Source organism: Hydra vulgaris, chromosome 06 (assembly GCF_038396675.1).
Source record: "Hydra vulgaris chromosome 06, alternate assembly HydraT2T_AEP".
Lineage (NCBI taxonomy): Eukaryota > Metazoa > Cnidaria > Hydrozoa > Anthoathecata > Hydridae > Hydra > Hydra vulgaris.
The window spans coordinates 20910327-20936126 of record NC_088925.1 but is presented as its reverse complement, the minus strand read 5'-3'; the positions used below and the strand labels follow the sequence as shown (position 1 = coordinate 20936126).

Sequence of the window (25800 nt, the reverse complement as noted above, 5' to 3'; positions counted from 1 at the left end):
CAGCTTTGATTTGTTTTTTGTTTTTTATAACTTAATGTACCTTTCATAGCAGGGTTGTTCATAATGTAACCCGCCTACCACTGTGGGAGTTCGTGATCTTTAAATTATATAAATATTTGTAACTCAAACGAAATATTTTAATCAGCATTCAATGGTTTTTGGAATTGTTTCTGTTCTAATATTTTATCAAAAGTTTTAGTTTGTTGAAGCAGAAAGCATTACATGTTTGTAGAGATAAATCTCCGAATACAAAGAGTAAAATGGGAAAAAAAGTTATTTATTATGAAGTTATTTAAAAACTATTTGTTATATTAAATATTAAAACTAATTTAATATTAGGTATTAAATAAAATAAGCTGTTGATTATAATAATTATTATTATTTCTATTACATAATATATATAATAATTATAGAAATAGTTATAATAATAATAATAATAATAATAATAGTAATAACAATTGTTATTATTATCATTATTATTATTGTTATTATCATTATTATTATTATTATAACTATTTTATAACTATTATATATATTATGTAATAATATTAATAATAACAATAATAATAGTAATAATAATATTAAAAATCCCAAGTAAGAAAATAACTTAAAAAGAAAAGCATAAAAATTTATTAATAACTGAATGTACTAAAGAAAATAACTAATAATTCAGAAAGGAGAGTGTGGAATTTAAAAAAACTGAATTCATGTAAGTATAGAAAAAACTTAAGGAGTGGTTTGAAAAATTAAAAAGAATATTTTAAAACAAAGGTATTGTATAAACTCTTTGCATACATGAAATAAATAACCCCTTTGGATATTTGAAACTTTAAAAATTTAATCTGCATAGTGCGACAAATATAGGTTTCGCTGCGGGCGTTTAAGACTATCGCTACACCACTGGCGCCAGACACATTTTTGTTGTTACGATTTGCGTAAAGTATTATGTTCAAAAATCTTCGAGTTAAACTTTTATTCATTAGAAAATAGCTATGTGCATAATAAAGATAAATTGTAGTTTATTTTTAACTTTATTATTTTTTATTAAATGGTTGTTTTTTAAAAACAGCATAATGTATTTAAAAAAAACCTTAGCAATGCTATTCAAAGCTAAAAACGTATGTTAGAGATAAATGTTAAATACACATTCATAAACACTATTGCCTTTGGAATAATTTAAAACATTTTTTTTTATCAACCTTTATAAATAAAAAATTACTTTATTTTCCCTCCATTATGCGCAACCATTCTTATCTCGTTAAATAACGAAAGAAAATTCTATTTTACGACTTCTGCTGTAAGATAATTTTTTCAGGGAGTTTATAAAGCACCATTTTTTAAATTAGTAAATAAATACCATTATTTTTTTTATTTTTTTTTAACGTATGTATACTTATTAGCCTAAAGGAATTTCACGGTGATAAATTGCGATACAATATTTTTTTGAATGCAGTACACACAAAAAAGTTAACATTTGTTTAAAGAAAAGAATTTTCACCCACAGATAATATTTGCTTTGTAAATAAAACAAATCATTGTTGCAAATTGTAACTAATGAAAAAATTAATCGCTGTTACGTTGTTTAACTTCGTTTAGTTAGTCGTGGCTTAAAGGGTACGTGTTTCCGTCGTTTATAAGTGTTTACTCAATTTTTGTGCGTATCGTAGTTTTAGATTTGGTAACATTTCATTTGTTGTAGTTTTTTTTATCTTAATTTTATAATTAGGAAACATAAAATATAGTTTGCTATATTATTTGTTTCTTTAATCTCGCATAATCTATTTAACACTTAAGTGTTAATGCCAGCGCAAATTAAAAAAAAAAAGCGAAGCCTCCTCCTCTACATTTGAAAATTCGTTTAAAGTAAATATTGTAATCAAAATTGATAGAATATAAAAAGTTTCTAGTATAATTTTAGCTCTAAACAATTTTTGTTTTTTTTCAATTTGGCTTAATCTTAACAACCAAGCATCTATTTTTATTTAAAAACGCATCAAAGCCAGTGATTATTTAATGTAAAAATTTACTATAAACAATTTATTATTACTATTATTATTTTTTTGAAACAAAAAAAATTTACACGAATACAAATTTCAACTACATTACTAAATTTAACTTATTAATATCTTTATACTAATATTTTATTCAACATGTTCCCAAGTTTTTAATTATTTAAAAAATACATTTTGAAATTCTTTTTTATTTGTATTAGCAATATATAACTTTTTGTTAATTTTTTCTTCCGTTTTTGATAATCAAAAAATTATCTGCAAATATATTCTACTATATTATATTTATTCTACAGTTAGTTTTTTTTATTTTGCTCCGTATTTTTTGTATTGTAAAATTATAACCGTTGATTAATCTTTCTCAAGTGCAAGTTATATTTTTATGTATGAAATCTAAATAATTAATTTTCTTTTCAAATAGAATCCTCCTACTGCTAAAACGCTTCTTCTTTTTTTATATATACTCTTTTGAAATCTTATAAAATGGATTACAACCACAAAAGAATATTGAAATAACTGTGCTTTCAGTTAGAAAACGATCAACCGCATGTAAAAGTAAGCGTTTTTATTTTGGAGGAATCTTTTTAAAATTTATTTGTTTATATCTTTTTGTTTTTAACTATCTATTATTATTATATACTTACATTTATGAAGTAACTTGTAGAAAAGGTAAATGGATTTTTTTCTCTCGTTTTATCAGCAACCCAGATGAATAAATATTTATAATGCTTCAAAAGAACTTGATTAGGTGCGAATTTTTTAACTGATAAATAATTTCAATGCAAATTAAATTATATTATTCAAACAAAATAATAAAAAAAGAAAATTAGAAAATATTTCTCAAATTGTAAGGCGTGTGCGGTTTTATATTTGTTTTATAAAATACAAGTTTTTATCTCTTAGTTAAGGGGAAAATAAAAAATCCTAAACAAGACAAAATTCATTTATTTCTTTTAATGTTTGCAATAAATTTTGTTGCTTTTTTTTGTTTCGTCGAGTTTCTTATCAATCTTTCAATTTTTCTTTAGTTTTTTGAAGTCGTTTAATTTTGATATGCTACTTACTTATGAAGCTGATTCTTTATTATTGTTATTATATCATTATTTTTATTATCATTATTATTATTATTGTTATTATTGTTATTATTATTATTATTATTATTGTTATTATTATTATTATTATTATTATTATTATTATTATTATTATTATTATTATTATTATTATTATTATTATTAATATTGCTGTTATAAATATTAGTAAAAAAAATTATTTTTAGATGAGGCTGTTTAAATCACTACGTAATTATTATTATCATTTTTAGAATTATTTTAACTTCTTACAAAACTTTCTTCTTTTTTTTAATCTGTTTTTGGGTGGATATTTCAAGGCAGGTGGCATAGTTTCTAGTTTAACATTAGGATGCATATTTCAAAGCAGATGTGTTGTAAAAATTTAGAAAAACTAAGGGTAAGATTAAATAAAAAGTGTAAGACACTTATATTACTACATATATTAAAGTATTACATCATATATACTGCGTCATCAATTTTTAAGTATTTTTATGCTTTAATCAGTCGTCAACAACTCTTAAAAATCAAGTGGCCCCCTGATGAAATTTTTCATGTTGAATTACCTTTCACTAATCAAATTTTTGCGCATGCAAGACAGCTGACTTTAATACCAATTTTACTTTTTAATCTAAAGCAAATCAACACGTTTTAGCTATATGCACTGCTTATTCTTTTAACGCATACTTTTTTTGCTATTACATTACTATTAGAAACCGTTAGCATATATATATATATATATATATATATATATATATATATATATATATATATATATATATATATATATATATATATATATATATATATATATATATATATATATATATATAGATATATATATATATATATATATATATATATATATATATATATATATATTTCTGTGCGTGTGTATTTTAATTTTTTTGACGTGATAGATTTCTCCTGTGTAAGATATAACCATGGTGAGCAAAAAATTATTTCTTTCAATATATATTTATGAATTTCAATTGTAAGTAATAAATTTAAAAGTTAAAACGTAAAGTTAAATATTATACACTTGTAAAATTGCATAAAAACTAATAAAAAGACAAGGAGAAAACCCGGGAGACGTTGAATATGTGGCAGACGTTTAAAAGGTGGGAGACTAATTAATTAATATTGTTTTCATTCTATTCAAAATTTATTTTTATTCTCAAAGTAAAGCCATGTGAAGTATTTCAAAGAAATGGGAGGACCTCATGCAAATAAAACTAATTTACAAACAAAAGTTTTCTTAAAAAGAAAGAAAAAAAGCAAACATATGTAGTTATAACACCATGAAACATTTTTTAAAAAATATGTTTAATAGTTTTAAGACTCTGCAATGAATTTATTGGGTGATCATTTCTTGCTAAGACGCTGCTCACTTGAATACTTTAAGCTACTTTTACTACGTTAAAAAATAGAAGTTTTAAACGTAGTTCAGACTTTAAAATCTCAACTTAAAATCCTATTAGCTCCTTGACTTTTTAATGCAAAATCCTATTAGATTTTTAAGTTTGGATATTTTGAATTTTGTGCGTTTTTTATTAATTCAGAAAATCCTTCTTTTTTTTTTTACTTTGAGACGACAACCTAATAAACTGTTTAGAATAATTCTATTTGCAATCATTTAAGTAAATTAGTTCGTAACATGGAACGCAAACAATTTTCAGATTATCATAAACAAGAAACCTTGGCTCCCTCATGTTAATCTATTACAAAGAATCTGTCATAAATGCAACTTAACAAATTAGTTTAATGTTAAGCCAACCAATTTTGTCTTGACAATACATTATTTGAACAAAAACAACATAGGAACAAAGTTGAGCTGATGTAACGGTACACTGAACTTAAATTATCATCAATTTGCTCCAGTTAAAAAGTAATATGAAAATTGACAAAGTTTTCTAGCTATAGAATGTTAAAAGGAGTTTATTTATTTCTACTTAAACCTTAAAGAAACTTTAAAAAATTATAAATATTTGCAGATAAACACCCGTTGCGCTAACAAGATTAACAAAACAAAAAAAAAAAGTTTCTTGAAAACGTTTATCTTAAAGGGGGAAAAAAAATTTAATACTTGAATTCTTGAGAACTGCGGGTTGTCATCTAATTTGTTTAGATTTTATCTATTGATACACAAGTTTATACTGTTTGACGATGTTCGGACGTGCTTCGTACGCATTAAAACAGCTAATATTTTCAACTCGTTAGAATTTTTTTTTTTTTTAATTTAAATAAAAATAGATAAACAGCATTAATAATGTTTAAAATAAATAGCATTAATAATGTTTCATTTGTAGCCGAACTACTAACTTTCCTTGTTTATCTAATAGCAAAACTAATTCCTTTTATTTAATTTAGTTTATCGTTTGATAATCTATTGATAATATGTACTTGTGTGTGCGTGTGTAAACTTTTATATATGATAAATTGTGTTGTACAAAATAAGTGCTTAGTATTCTTAAGGAAAGACCAGTAGAATTAAATATAACAGTAGTACATATAAGTGAAAATAAAATACTTTGTGACTTCTTTTCTTTTACTCTTTTACTTACAGCTCTATCGGATTTATCTGGTGTTTACCGATGAATAATCAGCAATCAAACTGCTAGTAGAAGAATAAAGATAGAAAAGGGTTTTTTAAACTAATATATTACACACACACACACACACACACACACACACACACACACACACACACACACACACACACATATATATATATATATATATATATATATATGCGTACATATAAAGCATAAATGGATGCTTAAGCGCCAAACCAGCTTATACAACAAAGTTAAAAAAAATTAGTTTATATTAAAAAATGATTTATGTATTGTTCCTTCGCAAACACCAAAATACTATAATTAAAATTTTTAAGTGCACTGAACTGCAATTACTTTTAATTTTTTCGGTTTAGTGGCTTTTGTTAAAGACTCTAAACTTTGCGTCAAATTATCTCATTTCAACATATTCGTTGTATAGGTTGGTTTCGCGCTAAATCATCTAAATCATTTGTATCATTTTATTAGTTTTTAGTGATACCTTTAAAAACTTTTAAAAATTTGAGTCCATTAAAGGTCATCTATAGCCTCAGCCAAATTTAATATTAATGTCTTTTTAGAGAGGAGGGGGGGGGGTGAGAAGAGAGTCTCAAATAAAACAATTATAAAGTTATTAAGCTTGTTTATTTATATCTTATAATTATATTTTCATTTTCTTTTAGTACAATTAAAAAAATGAGTGTTATTTTGAACAAAATAAGATTAAAAATAACATTTGTTTTCATATTTATTTCTAATATTTGTATTTATTAATAATAATTGTAAATAAATGTTTACGTTTAGTGTAAACATTATTTAAAGCTGACGTTACTTAAAGCATTATTTAATGCTGACTTTACGGCCATTATTCTTGTGTGTCAAAAATATTTTTGTTTAAAGAACTATAACTTTTATTAAATAAATTTTTTTTATTTACTATCTACTGATATATATATATATATATATATATATATATATATATATATATATATATATATATATGATATATATATATATATATATATATATATATATATATATATATATATATATATATATATATATATATGATATATATATATATATATATATATATATATATATATATATATATATATATATATATATATATATATATATATATATATATTTCACCTTCCATTCATGAAGAGTCGAGCATTGTACTAAAATCTCAGTTACGAAAACTATTATTCTGCATAGGGTTCTTAAACATTCAAAATTAGATAACAATAAAAATATTTTTAAAATTTTATTAATACAACTGTTCTGATAATCGACTATTCTAACTTTATAATCTACGTTTTTTTTTTTTTTAGTATAAAAATAAATCTAATATAGCATGAAAAATGAGAAGAAACTTGTACTCACATATAGTAAAATGTGTTTTAATCCATCTGCTCAGTTTAAATCTCATTTTTTGCGAACCGCGAGGAATCAGAGGGAGATACGAAACTCGCAAATGTGAAAAACTTTCGATAACAATGTGTGAAAAGGTTGGCTATAACTTAACCTTTATGCCAAATAAATATGGACACGTGAATCAAATTGACGCTGGGCAAATTATTCGTCAATTTGCCCCCTTGGTTGCAATTAACTGTTCTCCGTTATTGGCACATTTTGTTTGTTCTTTATACGCTCCAATGTGCGATCCAGTATATAACAAAGATATTGTACCGTGTCAGTCGTTATGTGAAAATATTCGTAATTCATGCGAGAAATTCATGAAACAAAACGGCTATATATGGCCAGATAATTTAATCTGTTCGCAGTTTCCAACAAGAGAACAAGACCCTATTTGTATGAAGCCAGATTCTGATTTTCCCGAGCCATCTATTCCTACACATTCGAATCTGCCAGATAAAAATAAAATAACACCAATAATCCAAACAAAAGATACTTTTAAGATCAGAGACTTTAGTGGATGCGGATGCTTATGTAAATATCCTTTTGTCGGCGTTAACAGCAGCTCTAATACCGATTTAGTTCCTCCTTGTGTATTGCCGTGCGGCCAATATTTTTTTAGTAACACTCAAAATATTTTTATGAAGTTCTGGTTAAGTCTATGGTCTATACTTTCTCTTATAACAACTGCTGTCACGCTGCTAACTTTTTTTATCGACCGAACAAAGTTTAAATTTGTTGAGCAGCCAATAATTTTGATTTCGTTTTGTTACTTTATTGTTTCTTTTGGATATATTATACGTTTGATTTACGGGTTTAAAGCAATTGCTTGCAATGATCATACCGGTTTTTTGCATTATGCTGCCACAGGACCAGCAAGCTGCACAGCAGTCTTTATACTGACTTACTTTTTTACAAACGTTTCTTGGATCTGGTGGGTGGTACTCTCGATAAACTGGTTCCTTTCATCAGGATTGAAATGGACCAACGGTACAATATCTAGCTATTCTCAATACTTTCATTTTGTAGCTTGGCTAATACCAACAATCCAAACAATGGCTATACTTGCTATGTCAGCTATTGATGGCGATCCAGTTTCTGGTTTATGCACGGTAGGTAATCATGATAGTAACACGCTTACAATATTTGTGATTGGACCTCTGTTAATATATACAATGCTTTCACTGTCATTTTTTATTGCTGGCGCTGTTGCGAAACTCAGAATAGAACAAACAATTCGCAATGAAGCTAAAAATAATTTAAAAACTGCTCGGTTTTTATCAAGAGTTGGAATGTTTACATTCATTCTGTTTGTACCTGCAGTGTCATTGCTCGGTTGCTATTTTTATGAACACAGTTATAAGGAAATATGGGAAAAATCAGCAAATTGTGATTGTATGCCAATTAAAAAGCAACCTATTTTTTATATATTTTTGTTTAAATACTTGATGTCACTTGTTACTGGAATAGCAATAGGTTTGGGAACATTGAACTCAGATGCTTTAAGCGCATGGCGTAGTTTTTTTAAAAGACACTGCAAAATAACAAAAAGTTTGGCGCAGAAAAACGGCCAATTAATTCCAAGCAATTCTAAAAATGGTGTTGCAATTTAGTATATTATTAAGTTTATTATCTATGAAAATATATTTTAAATAATTTGTGCATATAATTTAAAATAGTTTATGCACAACATATTTTTATAGTTTTAAGTTGTAAAAAAAGACAATTTACATTTTTGTAATTTTTATACATATAGTTTTCATTAAACATTACATTTTTTTTATGTTAAGGGTGCATTATATACATAAATCAAGGGTGCAACCAGAGAGCATTAGAAGCATAGGCTTTTACAAAGATTTAAGGGGGAAAAAAACGAGCTTCTGCTTTTCTGGCATAAAACATCTCGGTTTTCCACTTTCCATTCTTTTTCTTGACGACTTTTGAAAAGTTGATCTACCGAGTTATCTTGCTTTTTGAGTATTATGTAAAACATGTTAAGATTAGGGTGTCCCAGAAACAAACCTTTTTTTCCCCTGGATACCTCTCAATTTTTTCCCATTCTCTCAATTCCCTCGAGGTTAAAAATCAACGGGAAAAAAAATCAGTTGTCGAAAAGTGATAGGTGTAAATCTTGACAAAATTGATGTTTTTGAAAAAAATTACGTCGATTTGGGATTAGTTTGTAAGGAAATTTTTTCTCATCTTTTTATTTTTATTAAACTTATTGATTGTGTTTAAGTTGAATAATAATAATATTATTAGTCTGATTTATTATTGAAACAAGTTCGGGTATGCTTACGTCAAATGCTACTAGGCTCACAAACATGCTTAGGGATCGTCTATAAAGTACGTACGCTCGAAGAAGAATAGGGGGTCTGCAAATGGCGTATATGAGATGGAGGGGGGGGGGGCAGTTGGTCATCTATAAAAGTATGGAGACACTAAATTTAAAAAAATATCATAAATGTTGGGTTCGTAGGTTAAAAGCGCAGATACTTTTAGGGAGGTAGTGGGTGCTCAAAAAATCGTATGGCAAAAAACAGGGTGAGGGGTAGGGGTTGGCAAAAAAAAAGCGTACGCACTTAATGGACGACCCCTCAAACATTGTGACGTTAGAATAATAGGGTTCTATCTCCGTTTTAACATTGAGAGAATTTAACTTTTGATTTTTAAAGGTTTAATTATTTTACAGCTGTTGTTGTTTATACTGACAAAATTTAATGATTTTTATGTTATTTATGTTTTGTAATTAGTTTTATTTATTTTATAATTTTTGGAATTGTTTGTTTACAAACTATTTGTTAATTCCAACTTTATTAAATAAAGTTGAAATTAACAATGAATTAACAAAAACATACGTTTTTAAATATTATATAAATAATGATAATAAGATTAATATATTAAAATTATATAATTTTGAACATAAGAATAATAAAGTAAATAAAAACAGAAAGTGACTATGCATAGGTATTTAATTAAACTAAAATATAATAGATTTTTATATTATTAAGAAGTTGCAAAAGAACAAAAGAAAAAGGACGTGGCTCTATGTAAGTTTTATTTAGATTCTGATGCTGGTTTCCCTGCAATAGACTCAGAGACTTTATTTTTCACAGATGAAGATTCTGTCGATGAATTATTTCAAAATTCTGGTTCTACAGTAAAAGCCAAGGTAAACAAATGGTGTTTATAAAATATAAAGTTTGTTTAATTAATTTTAAGTAAACTAAATTAAAATTCATTCTCACAAATATTCTCAACATCACTTTTCTCTGGTTTCTCTGCATTCTCACAATTTTTAACAGCTAACAAAAAATTCCATTCTCACAAATATTCTCGACATCACTTTTCTCTGGTTTCTCTGCAGGCGACAAATGTTTGAGTTACACATCTCTTATTTTATGGAAACTCTCACTGGAGAAAAAACAGAAGGACCCACGAGAGCACTATATATAAGATTGCAGAAAACCTGGCCAAGCGTCAAGGAAAAGCTGGACAAGATGAAGGAAATCATCAGGCTTGATTCGAATGAGCGTCGGGTTGGATCATCCTTATACAACATTGCAAGAGAGGCCTTAGAGTTTTGCAAAAATGTATTGACCACAAAGACATTTAATAGGGACAACTACATAAAGTTCTGTGAACTAATTGTTTTCTTTTTAGGAGGAGAAAACTTCTCCTAATTGTTTTCTTTTTAGGAGAAGAAAACTCCTCCTAATTGTTTTCTTTTTAGGAGGAGAAAAATCCTCCGAATAAGAAAACTAATTGTTTTCTTTTTAGGAGGATATTTATTTTATTTATTATTTTTTACTTGTTATCAAAAAAAAAATCTGTAAAAATCGGCCTTAAAAATAAGAAAATAATTATTTCAGTCACAGATAAAAACAAAAATTTTCAGTGTAAACAGGCTTTTAAAATCACCGACCAAGTAAATCTCAAAAATGAGCTTTTAAATTATTTCTCACCAAAGAACAAAACTTATATCAGCATATTAAATCCTATCGAAATTATTATAAAACAGCGATTAGTATATGCGCTTTTGGCCGCAAGCCACGCTAGATTTAGTTTATATGTGTTTTGTAAAAAATATTAGTTTTGATTTAAAAACTTTTTATAAAAAATACTTATATTGTAACATAAAAAAAAATTATTTTATTTTAAACTGGAAATATAAATTTTGAAGAGAGTTTCTTAAAAAATGCATTTTTTTAGAAAAATGAAGTTTTACATATATCACTTTTTTCGTGAAGAAAAATGCTTTTTTAGTACTTTTTTTTAGCCTATTTGGACCATTGAGAATGGGAAAAATTTAAGATGTATTTTTTTTTGGGACACCTTATTGAGCATTTATCTGTACGAAGATAATCATACTTTATGTTAAGATTTCAGCGAATATTTTCCTGGTAAAAAAAAGTAAACAATTAGATAATACCCAATAATATTCTTAAATAATAAAATAATAATAAAGTACCTGTAGCTTTCGTGACAAACTTTATCTTGTGAGAAGCACTTCTTGTACATTTATACATTTTTCATAAATTAAGATCCTCAAGTAATTTTTTTTTATAGAGTGTGTGTATAGTTTATTTCGCCGTTAAAGAATGTTTACATTGTATGTTTACATCAAAATTAATGGCTAGAGCAAGAAGAAGTTCCATTATCCCTTATCGCCGAGCCCCATTTAAAAAATTCAACATAACCCTATTATAAAGTTATATATTCAAATAACAATTTGAAATTAAATAAAAAATAACTAACACAAAATAACAAATAGTTAAGTGTTAAAGTGCTTACAATTGCAAAATTCTTTCAAAAATAAATAAACGAAAGTTCTTGAATAAAGAAATCAAATAAAATTTCATAAATACATAATCATTGAATTTCATTGATATACTTTAATTTGTTTCTATTTGATTTGACATTTGAAGATATTCACTAAAGTAGAGGAGGCTACATTATTGTGGTTGCAACACTCTCTCGACTCTTAACTCCAAAACACGAACCCTTGCGCGCATAAGTATAAAATAAATAAGTATAAAAACGTATAAGATACGTAGACTATACTTTAAAGTCAAACATTTAAAGTCAGTCATATTGAGATGTGAACAATAATATTCGTTTTGATTCATTCTTAGATTGTTTTAATGCAGTCTTGTCTTTGTTGACAATACCTGAAAAATCTTTCCACTGGTAAAGCGAAATTTTAGTCGAATAGAAAGTGGATTTTAAGTTATACTTTGAAACAATAAAGTTGTCACTTAAAACCTTTGTTGAGTACTAACAATTGCTTTACTAAAATAAAATTTTTTATTAAGACAATCCCATTTTTGTTTTACACATAAACAATAAAACTCGGTGTAAATTGAGCTTATGCACATTTAAAGCACCGAGTACCCTGTGAAGTGTACTCGGTGCTTTAAAAATGCAATGATTAAGTTGTTATTTTAAAAAAAGACCAAAAATTAAAAAAAAAAAAAAGTTTACGTCAATGAAGATTACTGCGCTGAAACAATACTAATTAGAAAAGATCTAAGAGAGCGACAGAAAAAGGAACGAGAATGTGGCAAGCTTACCGTAATATTTTACGGTAAAATTATCGTTCGTAAGTGGATCCCTAAGGAAAAGTAATTAATTTTTGTTGCTTATATTTGTTATCTTAAACTTATATTCTTAAAATGGAAATTAATTGATTATTTTGATAATGATGCTTTTAATAATATTTACATAAGCAATCTTGTTTTGTGTCAAAATTATCTATCGAATAATATGTCTGACCGAAACATGTTGCCGTGATAAGCAAGTTCAAAACCGTTCTAATTTTCAACTTAATTGTTATAAGGTTTTTCAGCAAACTAGAGACTGAAAAATGAGGAGATTTGGACATTTTTGTTTTCAACTCTTTTGATTTTAAACTACGCACAGTGGGCCAGAATTGATTTTTACTGGACAAAATTCATAACTAAATTAACATTAGGGCTATATTTACTAAAATTAGCATGAGTACTAATTTGATGTTTGCGCTTCTTATGAAGGTGTTATTTTTTTATTTTGATGCTGTCAGTACCTTTATTTTGCTTAGCAACAATCTATTTTTGGTATTTGCAGATATTTTATGAGTGCTATATTCACAAAATTTGGTATGAGTATCATACCAAATTTATATATAAGATCGCGCTTCTTATAAAAGTGATATTTTTTTTATTTAGTTGCTATGGTACTTATGTTGCTTAGTTATCAGATATTTTTCTTAGTAAGGGTAAATTGATTTTTGAATAAATATTTTTGGATTTTTGACCCACTTATCTTGAATAACTATTAAATATTTTGGTAATTAATTTTTATCAATAATAAAAAAAAAAAGTAGTGCAAGAAAACATTGTAAACTTTAAATCGCATCAAAAATTTATAGAACAATAATATCGTTTGAAGATTGTTTAAGTAATTTTCAAAAAATATATAGAGGAAATGTTTTATGATTTGTTTGGTGTGATGTTGATTTACGCAGTAATGAAATAACAGAATCACTGGAAACTAGGAGTCTATTGATCAGATCAGTATTCCTTGAATTTTAAATAGTTTATTTTGTATCCTGAAGATAGTGTTACCAAGATAATGTAAAACGTCCAGACGCTCCAGCACTGGTTGCTTACAAAGTAACATTTCAACTTCGCATCCCTGACATCATTGTAAGTAGTGTAGATGTTATATTCTTTCTCCAAGGCTCTACTTCTAAACAATTGATAGGAAGCTTTTGTTAGAATGGAATCAGTTGTTAAGGCCAGTGGTTCGTCTGCTGAATATTTACTTGTTTTTTCTGTATTTGAAATATTTAAAACGTTCTTGGCAGCAATAACATTAGATTCGTCTCTTAATTTCTTACTAGCAGCAAAAAATAATTACAAATAATTGTTTTAGGTTAGTAATATTGTTTTCAAATAGAAAACAATACTTTTTTTATAATAAAACGAACAATATGAATAATAAAGGTAAAACGAACAATATGAATATAACATGTGGTGTTCCTCAGGGATCTATACTGGGACCACTCCTATTTCTCATTTATATTAATGCTTTAAGCAAAACTTGTACTGAACTAGATACGATTTTATTTGATTTTATTAAAGCTTTATGCAAGCTTTGTAGGGTAAAACTTTTTTTTAAATTCAACTTGCTTAAAGCTTTTATATTTCTTGCTCATTAATTGCCATCTTAATTACACAAACATTGCTTGGTGCAGTACAATAAAAAAATATATAAAATAAAAACCGTTTCCGTTTTACACATTCCAAAGCATTATTTGTTTATTCAAATGAAATGAATGTCTACCAAATAAATATCTATCATCTTCTTAAATTTATGTTTAAAATTAATAAAAAATCTCCTAAAATATTTTACTATTCAAAATAAATCATAACAGGTATTTAACCAGATTCTCAATTAACAGCTACATTCAGCTCAAAAGTTATTTTGCAGTTCAACTTCTACTAAAGGCCAAATTTATGGAATAAAATATTGTCTAATGAAATGGAATAAAATATTATTTGGTAAAAATCAAATTTATTTTTCTATTATGTTGTTATGACCATATTTGTAGTTTGCTCACGTTTACCCTTACCCCGTTTTCCTCTAATTTGTATGACTTTTTAGCAAATTGATTAAAAATATCTAAAAACGAAGCTGAACAGAAAGCTGCGAATATTTATAGTTTAAATCAAGTGAAACAGATAGAAGAAAAATATGAAAAAGCTGTAACGTTTTGTGATGCTACAGAAAAAAAAATTTAGTTGCTGACAAGTTATTACATTTTTGGAATGAGAAACGATTAAATAATTTCAAAACTAAATACGAGTGTTAGCAATAAAAGTGTGACCCAGTGGGAGAGGGAGTAAAAAAGACGTCTTTTAAACGTCTTTTAAACGTTCAAAATACGTTTTATTTAGGCCCTGTGCCCAATAGGAAGTAGTATTTGAAAGTAGAATTGTTAAATCTGGAAATTGTGAAACGTCTACACGTTTCAGCAGCGTAGAATTCATGCTCTGTCAAAGCTCATGGTTTGAACAAGGAAAATTACAATCATCTATGAGAAATAAACTGAAGGAACACAGTAAATCAGTTTCACATAAGAAAGCTGGGGAAAAAATAAAAATTACTGAATAAGATATAATTTTTATAACGTTTGTTGTGGCTAGTGAAAAGTATTTAACTAACATAGCGAACGTTTTTAACACTATCAGTTTCAAAACAAAAATCAAAAAAATCATTTGACAATTTTAAAAAATTATTTGATTTGCAGAAAGAAAAAAATTGCAAAGATTTAGGAAATTTCATATCATTCCAGATTTATAGTTCCATTTGAAAAACTGATAAATTCGAATTCATCAGTTTTTCAATTACTTTGTAATTGAATGATAAAAATGTACTTTGTTAATTATTTTAAATGTTTTCAAAATTCTTATTTCTGTTGAGATAAAATTGGGAATTTTTATTCAATTCGAAGATTGGGAATTTTCATTCAATTAAGAGAAATGTGAATTTTTATTCAATTCAAGGAATGGGAAATTTCATTTAATTCAAGGAATGGGAAATTTCATTCAATTCAAGGAAAAATTACGAATATTTGAAAAATTTCCTTTATTACAAGACTTATAGAGATAATTTTATAAATCTTGAATATAATAAAAATTCCCGAATTTTCGTAATTTTTTTCTGTAAATCAATTAATTTTTTGAACAACCTGATCAGGCTGTAAAATTTCAATTATCATTGATGGAGTATTTTATACAAAAGCATTTAAGTAATTTATTTGAAAATTTGAAAATTCAAGAGTGCAAAGATAACAGTTTTTACTCATCTGATCGAATTAGGAGGAACAACATTAAAAAAGATTTTAATACCTTAATATCAGTTTTTGAAAAATATGGCGTTAATGAAAATTATTAACATGAAAATCTTTTTGGATTTTGTTTAGACGGTGCCAATGTAATTTTAGGAAAAAAGGCTGGATTACTTTAAAACGTTTAGAAAAACTTCCAGTAGTAGCATTTGTCATTGTTTAGCTTACCGTATTGAAGTAAATGAAGTAAATAACATTAGATATTTTTTCGATAAACTTTATTCGTATTATCATACTTTAAATAAACGTCAGAGAAAATTAAATAATATTTTCAAAGATCTTGGCACTGAAGTAAACAAATTAGGACAAAATATTTGTCCTCCATAGGTAGCCTGTAGCGCTAGAACCGCCAATGCAGTTTGGCAATCATATTGGGCTTTGCATATTCACTTTTTGTCAAAATAAAGAAATAGGAATAATATAAATCAAAACAACTTATTAGAAGGACTTTCTGTACTTTTTACAGCTTTACTGGAAAGAAATATTTCAATAATTAGATAGATTAATAAGGTGCAGGGCTGTCCCAAAGAGGTTTTAAAGGGTGGGTGACGTACGATCTGTTTTTTGCCGAATAAGGCCAAAAAAAACTTTATTACCGGCTAAGATCTAAAAAAAAAAATGTTCCTTATTAGCTGACATTTACCGACTGCCATCAATAGATCTTATTTTGCCGACTCGGGTGTCCAATATGCCAATTAGTAAATTTAGTAGAGGGGCTAGACAACCCTCTCACCTCGGGATGGCTCTGATAATGTGGTCAATAAATTTATTTAAGTATTTAAAACTAAATAAAAGAACATCTGAAAAAAATCATTTTACATTAGAAATTAGAAAAAAAACATCAATTACGGTTTCGCGTTTAAGTTTTTTGATTGTTTAAACCTATAAATATGTTTTTATATGTTTGTTTATTTTATTTACTGTTTGAAGATCAAGATGAAAATTATAAAATAAATTGTATAAAATGAATCTAATTAAAAATTAGATTCATTTTTTATAAAAATAACAATTTTTAGTTTTTTTGAATAAAAACTATGGTTTTTAAACAAAAAAAGTAAATACTCACAACGTTTTGAATAATGAGTATTTTTAAGTTTTTTAAGAAATAGAAAAGTATCATCACAAACTTGATTTAATGTGCTATATGCAACTCTCGTTAGTTTTCCGTTTTAAAAGTCATACTTCAAAATTTAGTTTAATACAGGAGTATTTTTTGGCTGGTAATGTTAGTCTCTTGTATTGTAACTTTTTCCTCATTTTGTATCAAATTATATTAAAACTGATTTTAATTTAATTGAAATAAAACTGTTTTAGAATGAATAAACAAGGAAATAAAACTTGTTGTATCACATCAAAAAGAATTTTTTTAAGTTGAGTGTAAAACGCCACATCTATCTTAATACAATTCAACATAATTTATATACAAACTAATTCTTTTGATATTTACAATTATATCTATATTATATACAATATAATATACATATGCAATTATTTACAAGTAACGCATATCAATCGTTAGCTTTAAAAAATCATTAAATGTAATTACTCTTTACACTTCCCCTCGGTCATAACGACCATCTCGTCTCAAGGACTAAAACGCTCAGGAGCCCTCCTTTCCCACGTGCTTTTTCGTAATACTGGTGTCTTGATTTTTTTGTGTTTTTTTCAGGCAGCACAGCGTATAATTCTTCATCATCTTCTGGATCATTTAAATCATTGTCACCTCTTACTTGTTCAAGATCTTCATTCGAATCGTTGTCAACTCTTACTTGTCTAAGGTCTCTTACATATCGACACATTATGTCCACTTCTACCGTTTGCTCCGAGATTAACCCTGTAACCATTCCGATCTTATATTGAGAGCCGCATCGGTTATCCGGGAGTTTAACCCATACTTTATTGCCAAGTTTGAAATTATTGGTTATCTTCGTTGGTTATGTGCGTTCTTGTTGTTACCAATTCCTCTTACTTTAATTTTCCATTGATATAACTTATTTGCAGGTGCAATAGAAGACAACCATCTTTTGGACTAACGTTATACCAATAAACTGCCTCCAGTATGCCGCACGGAACTCTCCTCGCCTTTTTTTTGACAGTTCGGTGACATTGTTCTAGAATTCCATTTCTAGAAGGTGCATAAGCACACCTGAATTGAAGTTTAACGTTCCATTTATTTAACTGCGAAAATAATGTGCTTCGAAATGCAGTATCATTGTCCGTCAGTATTTCATACGGACCTCCTCGTTCGAGAAATACCGCGTTTAAGTCTTGAATAACAAATGTGCTGGTTTGACCTTTAAGATATCGCCATATTGCATACCGTGTAGGTCCACAGTCGATGAAAGTAAGATAGTGTTGCCCCTCATAATGATTTATGTCCATGCCAAGTTGTTGCCACGTACTCTTTTCTTCTATTCTATCTTCCCCTTTCGGCCATTTTATTGGACTTGGATCAATTGATTGACAGGCTATACATTTCTCGACCACTTGTTTTACTTCTTCCTTGCTCACTGACGGGTCGATTTTACGAACGAAGTACTGTGTTTTATTTACGCCATATTGTCCTGTAGATCTATGAACGTGTTTGATTTCTTTGGAAGATAGCAAAGTACTAGTAATGCCACTTGCTGCCATTTTAGAAGGTTTATCAATCAATTTTAATGAACTATTGGGCACTTTAGTAAGAGCATCGGCCAAGTTATTTCCGAAGCGACAAGCTTATTATATACTTTGAGTTGGTATTCGTCCACTATATTTGCAATATTCTGGAGTCTTCTTCTAATCAGCATTTCGTTTGACGCTGAGGACAAAAGTCCTTAATCTAGATTTTGCCGACGCTTGAGGAAAAGAGTCCTCGATCTAGATTTTCCCGTGAGTGCCTTGGTAACCCAATGGAATACCGCTTTCAAATTGGTGCAGATGTGCAAAACTTCCATTTTCCAGTTAAGGCTCATATTTAGTCCTTTAATTACTGCATCAAGTTCGAACAGATTTATATGTGTTGTGTCATTTTTTCTTAACCAATAAGCGTCTTCTATTATATTGCAATCAACCTCGACAACCACGCCTAGTGCTATTGAACTAGCATCTACCTAAATTGTTGCTTTGTTACTATAAACGATTTTAATTTCCTTATTACGATTGTCATTCCGTGTTCTTTTAACCATATCATTCAGCATTTTTTCCAGAAAATTGTATTTTATTTTTTCGTCCCACGTTTTTGGCAGGGCATTTGCTGTTCTTCTGACATACGACGAGGCTACACGCAACCAACCACAAACTGAAAGATTTCCTGTCATTCTTCCACACAAAGAAAACATGTTACGCTTTGTTAGCGTATTCGGAACTTCACCAAAATTGTTATCTCTTTGCCAACGCAACTTTTTATTTTCCATTCCAACTTGTAAACCAAGAACTCTTGCTCCATCGAATACGCGGACCACCGGCATACAATGAATCCCATAGATTTCCAAATGATCAAGTACGCAACAAACAGGTATTATGTCTTCATTAACAAAAATATCATCAATGTATGATGACGTTCCTTTCCAGATTGTTTCGTCTTGCGATAGCACTTTGTCCAATATCGCTTTTATTATGACTGGCGCAACGTCTAGTTCGAATCCATGTGTGTTAAACAAAATATTTGTCCACGGAACACAACAGTTTGGTAAGCCCAGAGTTTCTCATCAATTAATAGTTGCATGTAAGCTGAAGATAAATAAATTATTGAAATATTTTCTCCAAACCGTCTCGAAGTTTATCAGCACACGCATCTGTGTTCGCAGTGAATGCTTCAATAAACGTGTTCAGCTCCCTGAAGTCTAATACTGGTCGTACTTTTCCTTTGTTTCGCTGCACCACTGCCATAAATGGAACCAAACCCTTTATTGGACCGTGTTTCTTCAAATTCTACTTTTGCATTCATTTTTTATCCACCCTTCAATTTATATTTCGTAATCGTGTTTTATGCCAACAGGGATAGTGTATTCAGCAATCTTGTTCGTTAGAGTTTAAGGTTGAGAATTATTATTAAATTTTCACGCAATTATCCATTCTCGATTTTGTTTCTCAAACGATCACGAGATCACAAGCATCACGAGTTGCAGATATTGATACTCCACCAAAAGCCACTATTCCATTAATACCCATCAAAAACAATAACCAAGTGGTTTGAAGTCAACTACAAGTGCTTCCACAAAAATTTCATTTCCATTTGGTGTGACAATTCGAGTTTGGCTAACGCCTTCGCATTGTTGTTGTTGTCCATTTACAGTTACAACGCTAACTACTTTCTTCGTAATTTTTGGCGCACATTTTTTATATACAATGCAGCAGGTAATCCTGAGTCAATCAACACATCCCGGAGAATGCTGTTAATGTCCAAACGTAAAGTAGGTAACGCCATTATTGATTTTTTAGGGAGAGAACTGGCGCAAATATCATCTCCCTTGCCACGTTTTTTGGACACATTCTGGATATGTGTCCTTTCTCTTGACACGAGTAACAAAAAATATCGCTTGGCTCCCGTCTTCGATCCAACTTTTTTTGATTGCTACTTTTTTGTAGATGACAATCTCTTGCAAAATGATTGCCATCTAATGATGCCCTTTCTCGTTTAGACAAGGTGCAAAAACGCATTGTAAACATAGTTGGACCTGCCCTTGCAGCCAACCTCCAACCATTATCACATCGTCGTTATGTTGCTTCTCTTTCTCTTTTCTATAAATACTATAATGGGCACTGCTCTAAAGAGCTAGCGTCTCTTGTGCCATCGACTAAAATTCATTCTCGTGTTACTCGTCATTCAGTTAGGTCTCATCCTTTTTCTGTGACTGTTCCTAAATGCTTCAAAAGCTCTTATTCCTCTAGTTTTTTTTCTCGAACATCAACTCCTTGGAACTCACTTCCTTCATCTTGCTTTCCTGATTCATATAATTTGCAATCTTTTAAGTCGTCAGTCAATTGTTGTCTTGCTCGACAATCTTCATCTTTTCTTTTCCAGTAACTTCCAACTCAAATAGTGGTTGCTTGCAGCCTTGTTGGAAGCGAAGATGTTAAAAAAAAAAAACACATCAAAAGATAAACTTATTAAGGGATCGTCTATAATAACGCAACGCTAAATTTTACTAATAAACAAAACAAAAAAGTTCAAAAGTTTTCCCTCGCAGAGCCTTAATTTTAATAAAAATTCAAAATATGTTATTAAGTTTAATGAAAATCGCCGACAATAATTTAAAATCTCCTACTTCTTTTTTTTGAATAAGTTTACTGTTGGGTATTTTATGAACGATCCCTTATTTAAAAACGAAGGGTGTGTTGGATTGGAAATTTTGAATACCGGCTGGAACCGGATTTGCCGGAATTCCGACCGGAACAAAAGTTATATAATTTTTTGCTTCCAACGATTTTGGAAGTATTAAAATGTTTTTTCTTCCACCATGAGGTGAAAGGATTGAGTATACATGAAAGTTCGGTAACAGTTATCAAATCAATTTGTGAAATTTGGGAAAAAGCTAAAATTCCTACAATTCGAAAGGATAATGCAGTTACAAGGCTTAAAAAATTTCATAAAGAATATACGGATCTATTAAAAGACAGAAATAAGAAATCAGCTGTTGCTAGAATCTTTTTGATATTGCGCCAACTAATGTTTTTGATTTAATAGAAATTGCTGAAGATCGCGATTTCCTCATAGATCAACGAGATGATAGAAACATGGTCTTGGGTTCCATTGATAAAGATGATGCAGAGAAAGAAGAAAATAAAGTTTGGAGAGAGATAAGTTTGGATAAACGTTTGCAAAAAGAAGCGTCAAGGAAACAACGCTCTGAAGAAGTAGTTGTTCTTGAGAATTCAACTTCGCCTTCAAGTTCTGCTAGTAGCGATCATGATGATATCGTAGTTTTGAAAGGAAAAGATGATGTTACAGAAAGCTTCGGTCTGAAAAGGAAGCGTTCTATAAAAAAAATTATTACCCCTGAAGTTGTCGCTTCCTTAGATAGAGGAAAAGTAAGCAATCGTGTTGCAATGCGAACTATAGCAGCTACAATGCAAAGTTTAGGAGCTCCCATTGAAGAGTTCTCTATATCTGTTACTACTTCTCATAGAGCAAGAACTGATTATCGTGAAACTCATAACAATGAAACGAAAGAAAATTTCAAACCAGATGTACCTCTCGTAGTTTATTGGGATGGAAAAATGATGGCAGACATCAATGGAAGTGGAAATGTTGAGCGTTAGTCAGTTTTAGTAACAGGGCGTATGTTGAAAAACTTCTGGGAGTGCCAAAACTTCCTGATTCAAAAGGAGAAGCCATTGCTACTGCAGTTGTAGCCTCCCTCCATGAATGGGACACTTCAAATCTTATTAATAATCTCTGTGGCATGTTGTTTGATACCATAGCTAGCAATACAGGATCTGAGAAAGGTGCTTGTAATTTACTTGAAGAAAAATTAGGAAAAGAATTATTGAATTTAGCTTGTCGTCATCACATTACTGAAATTGTTGCAGGATCTTTGTTTAAAATTTATTTTCCAACAACGTCCGGACCAGATGTTGCTATATTCAAACGATTTAAACAAGCCTGGAAAAATATCAAGAAAGATGATTTTAGCCCAACAGTGCAAGATGAAGAAGCTGAAAGATATCTTTCAAACGTCTCGATTGAAAAAAAATCGTCTATAATTATTTTCTTAAAAAAAATGTTTGCAAGACTCACAACCACGAGATGATTATAAAGAACTTCTTGAATTATGTCTAATATATTTAGGAGAGCAACCTCCTAGTGGAATAAGATTTAAAGCACCTGGAGCCTTCCATCATGCTCGGTGGATGGCAAAACTTATTTATTCAATTAAAATATGGTTATTTAGAGATCAGTTTAAAATGGTGCAACATGAATTAAACGCAGTAAGAGATATTAGCATGTTTGCTGCGTTAATACATGTTCGACAGTGGTTTACTGCACCACTCAGTGCCTCGGCCCCATTTAATGATTTAGATTTTCTAAAAAATATTGAGGAATATCGTGAAATGAATGAAAATATAGCGACCGCTGCAACCAAGGCAATGAAGCGGCATCTATGGTACTTAAGTGAAGAACTTATATCTTTGGCCTTTTTTAGTGATGATGTAGAGATTGAAGTTAAAAGAAAAATGATAACTGCCCTTCAGCGTCAATGCGTAGACAATAATAGGCCATCAAAGAAATTAGCAGATATTACAAATGTAATGAGTAAATCCCTTGAGGACTTTGTAACGTGTAAATCACTTTCATTTTTTAATTTCTTAAATATTGACATTTCCTTTCTTGAAGAAGATCCTTCAAACTGGAAAAACAATGAGTCGTATGCCGACTCTAAAGTAGTGAAGTCTCCTAAAGTTGTTAATGATTGCGCCGAAAGAGGGGTGAAGTTAGTACAAGACTTTAATGCTGTCTTAACAAAAGATGAAGAGCAGCAAAAGTATGTGCTAAATTTAGTTGCAGAAAACAGGGCTGTCTTACCAGATGCAAAAAAATCAACATTGAGTGCTAAACAAACCAGGCGACAATGAGCAGCTGTTGTTGTTTAATGTTGTTTAATAAAAATTATTATGTGTAATAAGAGCTTTATTTTTGTTTTTATTTTATTAATATCGAACGGTAAATAACCGAAATGTGTACAGAAAACGAAGGTCAATATTTTACTGAACTTTTGAAAATTCCAATTTTAGAGGGGTATAAAGATCGCCCCAGCGCGACCTCTAAATATTAACCGATTTGGCTGATTTTTTTGGTACAATGTTTTATTTCATAAATGAACACATTTAGACCTTAGGAATAACAAAAAGTAAAAAAAAGTTTTTCTGGATCACCCTAATATATATATGTGTGTATATATATATATATATATATATATATATATATATATATATATATATATATATATATATATATATAAAACCTGTTTCATTAATTTGATTCTTGTTTTATTTAAATCCAATGTTGTTTTTATTTGATTCTTATAATTTTATTTATTAAAAGATTTAACCTGCGTAATATTTATATTTAAAATTATTTCTTTGTTTTCTTTTTTTCCATTTTGGTTAAAATTGAAATATTTACTTTATTAAGCATCCTTTACTTTTTAATTATCTAAAATTTAAGAAACATTAAAAATAAAACTATTCTCAGAAACAGGTAACATTTTTGATGAAAAAAAAGCTAGCTTGTTGCCCAAAATTGGATAACTCTTTATGCACCACAATATTCTAAAACTTCTAGAAATTCTTATATAGTTGATGAAGCTATTTGATGCAAATAACATTACATTGTGTTTGTAAAGAACTTTGTATTTTTTACCTAGGTTTACTTATAGTTCTTCATTGCCCTGTAGGACAATGATTTTTTAATTTAATTTAAAAAGTCTGTGTGTTAAAAAACAGGTAAAAAAATAAATTCCAGCATTTCGTCCGGAACCGAAATGACCTAAAAGTCACAAATTTCGGCCGGTACATCCCTCATAAAACACAAGACTTTTGTGAATATTTTGCAGCGTAGTTGAGAGAAAAAAAAGCTAGAAATATTTATACACAAGCTCTAAACACAGGCAAACTTGGAAAACAAGTCCCTGGTAGTACCGCGCTCAACTTGTTTCTCTACGCAGCGGCCTTGTTCGTCAAGTTTCGTGTTTCGGAGTTTTAGAGTTGAGAGAGTGTTATAACCACAATTAAGTAGCCTCCTCGTCTGTAGTGGCCTTCTGGGCCTTGGGGAGGTGAATTAACAAAAAAAAAACTTTATTTTTGATCATATTTATTTTTGGTTTTAATCTGGATCTTTATCTTTCTTTGATGTTCATGCTTTATCTCATTTTTTATTTATTTTTAAATTCGACATCTTAATGAATAAAAGTTTGAAAAAAATAAGATTATGTATATATAAAAAGTATTTTTTATATTTGCATTTATATATATATTTTATGCATATATTACATTGTGATAACGGTGATACTTTTTTTTGTTATTTATATTCTTGTTTTGAAGGGGCTTGGCGATAAGACTGAATTTGTCTTCTTCATGCCCTAGCCGTGTATATACATTTTGTAAAAGTCTAATTTCGGAAAAAAAAAATCTTTATGGCGAAATACATACATAACGACTTCAGCGCTTTATTGCTATTTTAAAAAAATGCACGATTCCTAATTTGATAAATTTGATTATAAAAATTTGGCTAAAAATGTTTTTTTTTCGCTTACGGATCTTTATTGATTTATATTTTTAGTTGAAATAATTAAAGAGTACCCAAAATCTAATTTTAATTGCAATAAAAAACTTTTGAAAATTTCATGTTTCCAAAAAATTTACAAAAAAATAATAATACAATCAAACTTGTTGCCAAGTTACAATCTTACTATCAATCAAACTTTTCACCAAGATTTATTTGTCATCTCGCTTTATAATAATTAATATCTCGACCTTTTCTTTTTATTTTAGAAGTTTTTAGAATTAGAAACATGTCAAAATTTTTTCTCAATTAATGTCGCTTTATAATGAGTTTAAAAGTTTTAGCAAATGATTACAAACAACCAAAAATGACAAACTGTTAAAAAAAAATTTTTTTAATTGATCGATGACTCAAAAGCAAATTGATAATGTATATTCGAATAAGAATAATTTAAACAAATTTTTACCATAAAATACACAAATTTAAACAATAACAAAGAAGAATAAGAAAGTTTCAGTTTATATTACATAAGTTCTATTTCATCTTTAGGTAAAAAATCGATCGGAATTTCGTTTCATGAATTATCTTGGATAAGCTTTGTATTGACTTTAGTTGGCTCAAGCTGAGAGTATGTTCCTTGAAGAAAATC

The 25800-nt window shown here is 28.6% G+C and overlaps 1 protein-coding gene across 2 annotated transcripts; it reads left to right on the top strand.

Moving 5' to 3' along the window:
• Nucleotides 1–1461: 1461 nt before the first annotated feature.
• On the top strand, nucleotides 1462–8836 carry hyfzd5/8 (frizzled5/8). Of its 2 annotated transcripts, XM_065799525.1 has the most exons (3): nucleotides 1462–1614; nucleotides 2431–2564; nucleotides 6969–8836. In XM_065799525.1, the coding sequence occupies exon 3, from the start codon at nucleotides 6999–7001 to the stop codon at nucleotides 8664–8666; it is 1668 nt and encodes a 555-aa protein (XP_065655597.1). In that variant the 5' UTR covers nucleotides 1462–1614; nucleotides 2431–2564; nucleotides 6969–6998; the 3' UTR covers nucleotides 8667–8836. The 2 variants fall into 2 exon arrangements, with proteins under 2 accessions (XP_065655597.1, XP_065655598.1); XM_065799526.1 differs by lacking the exon at nucleotides 2431–2564 and having other exon boundaries at nucleotides 1463–1614.
• Nucleotides 8837–25800: the final 16964 nt, after the last annotated feature.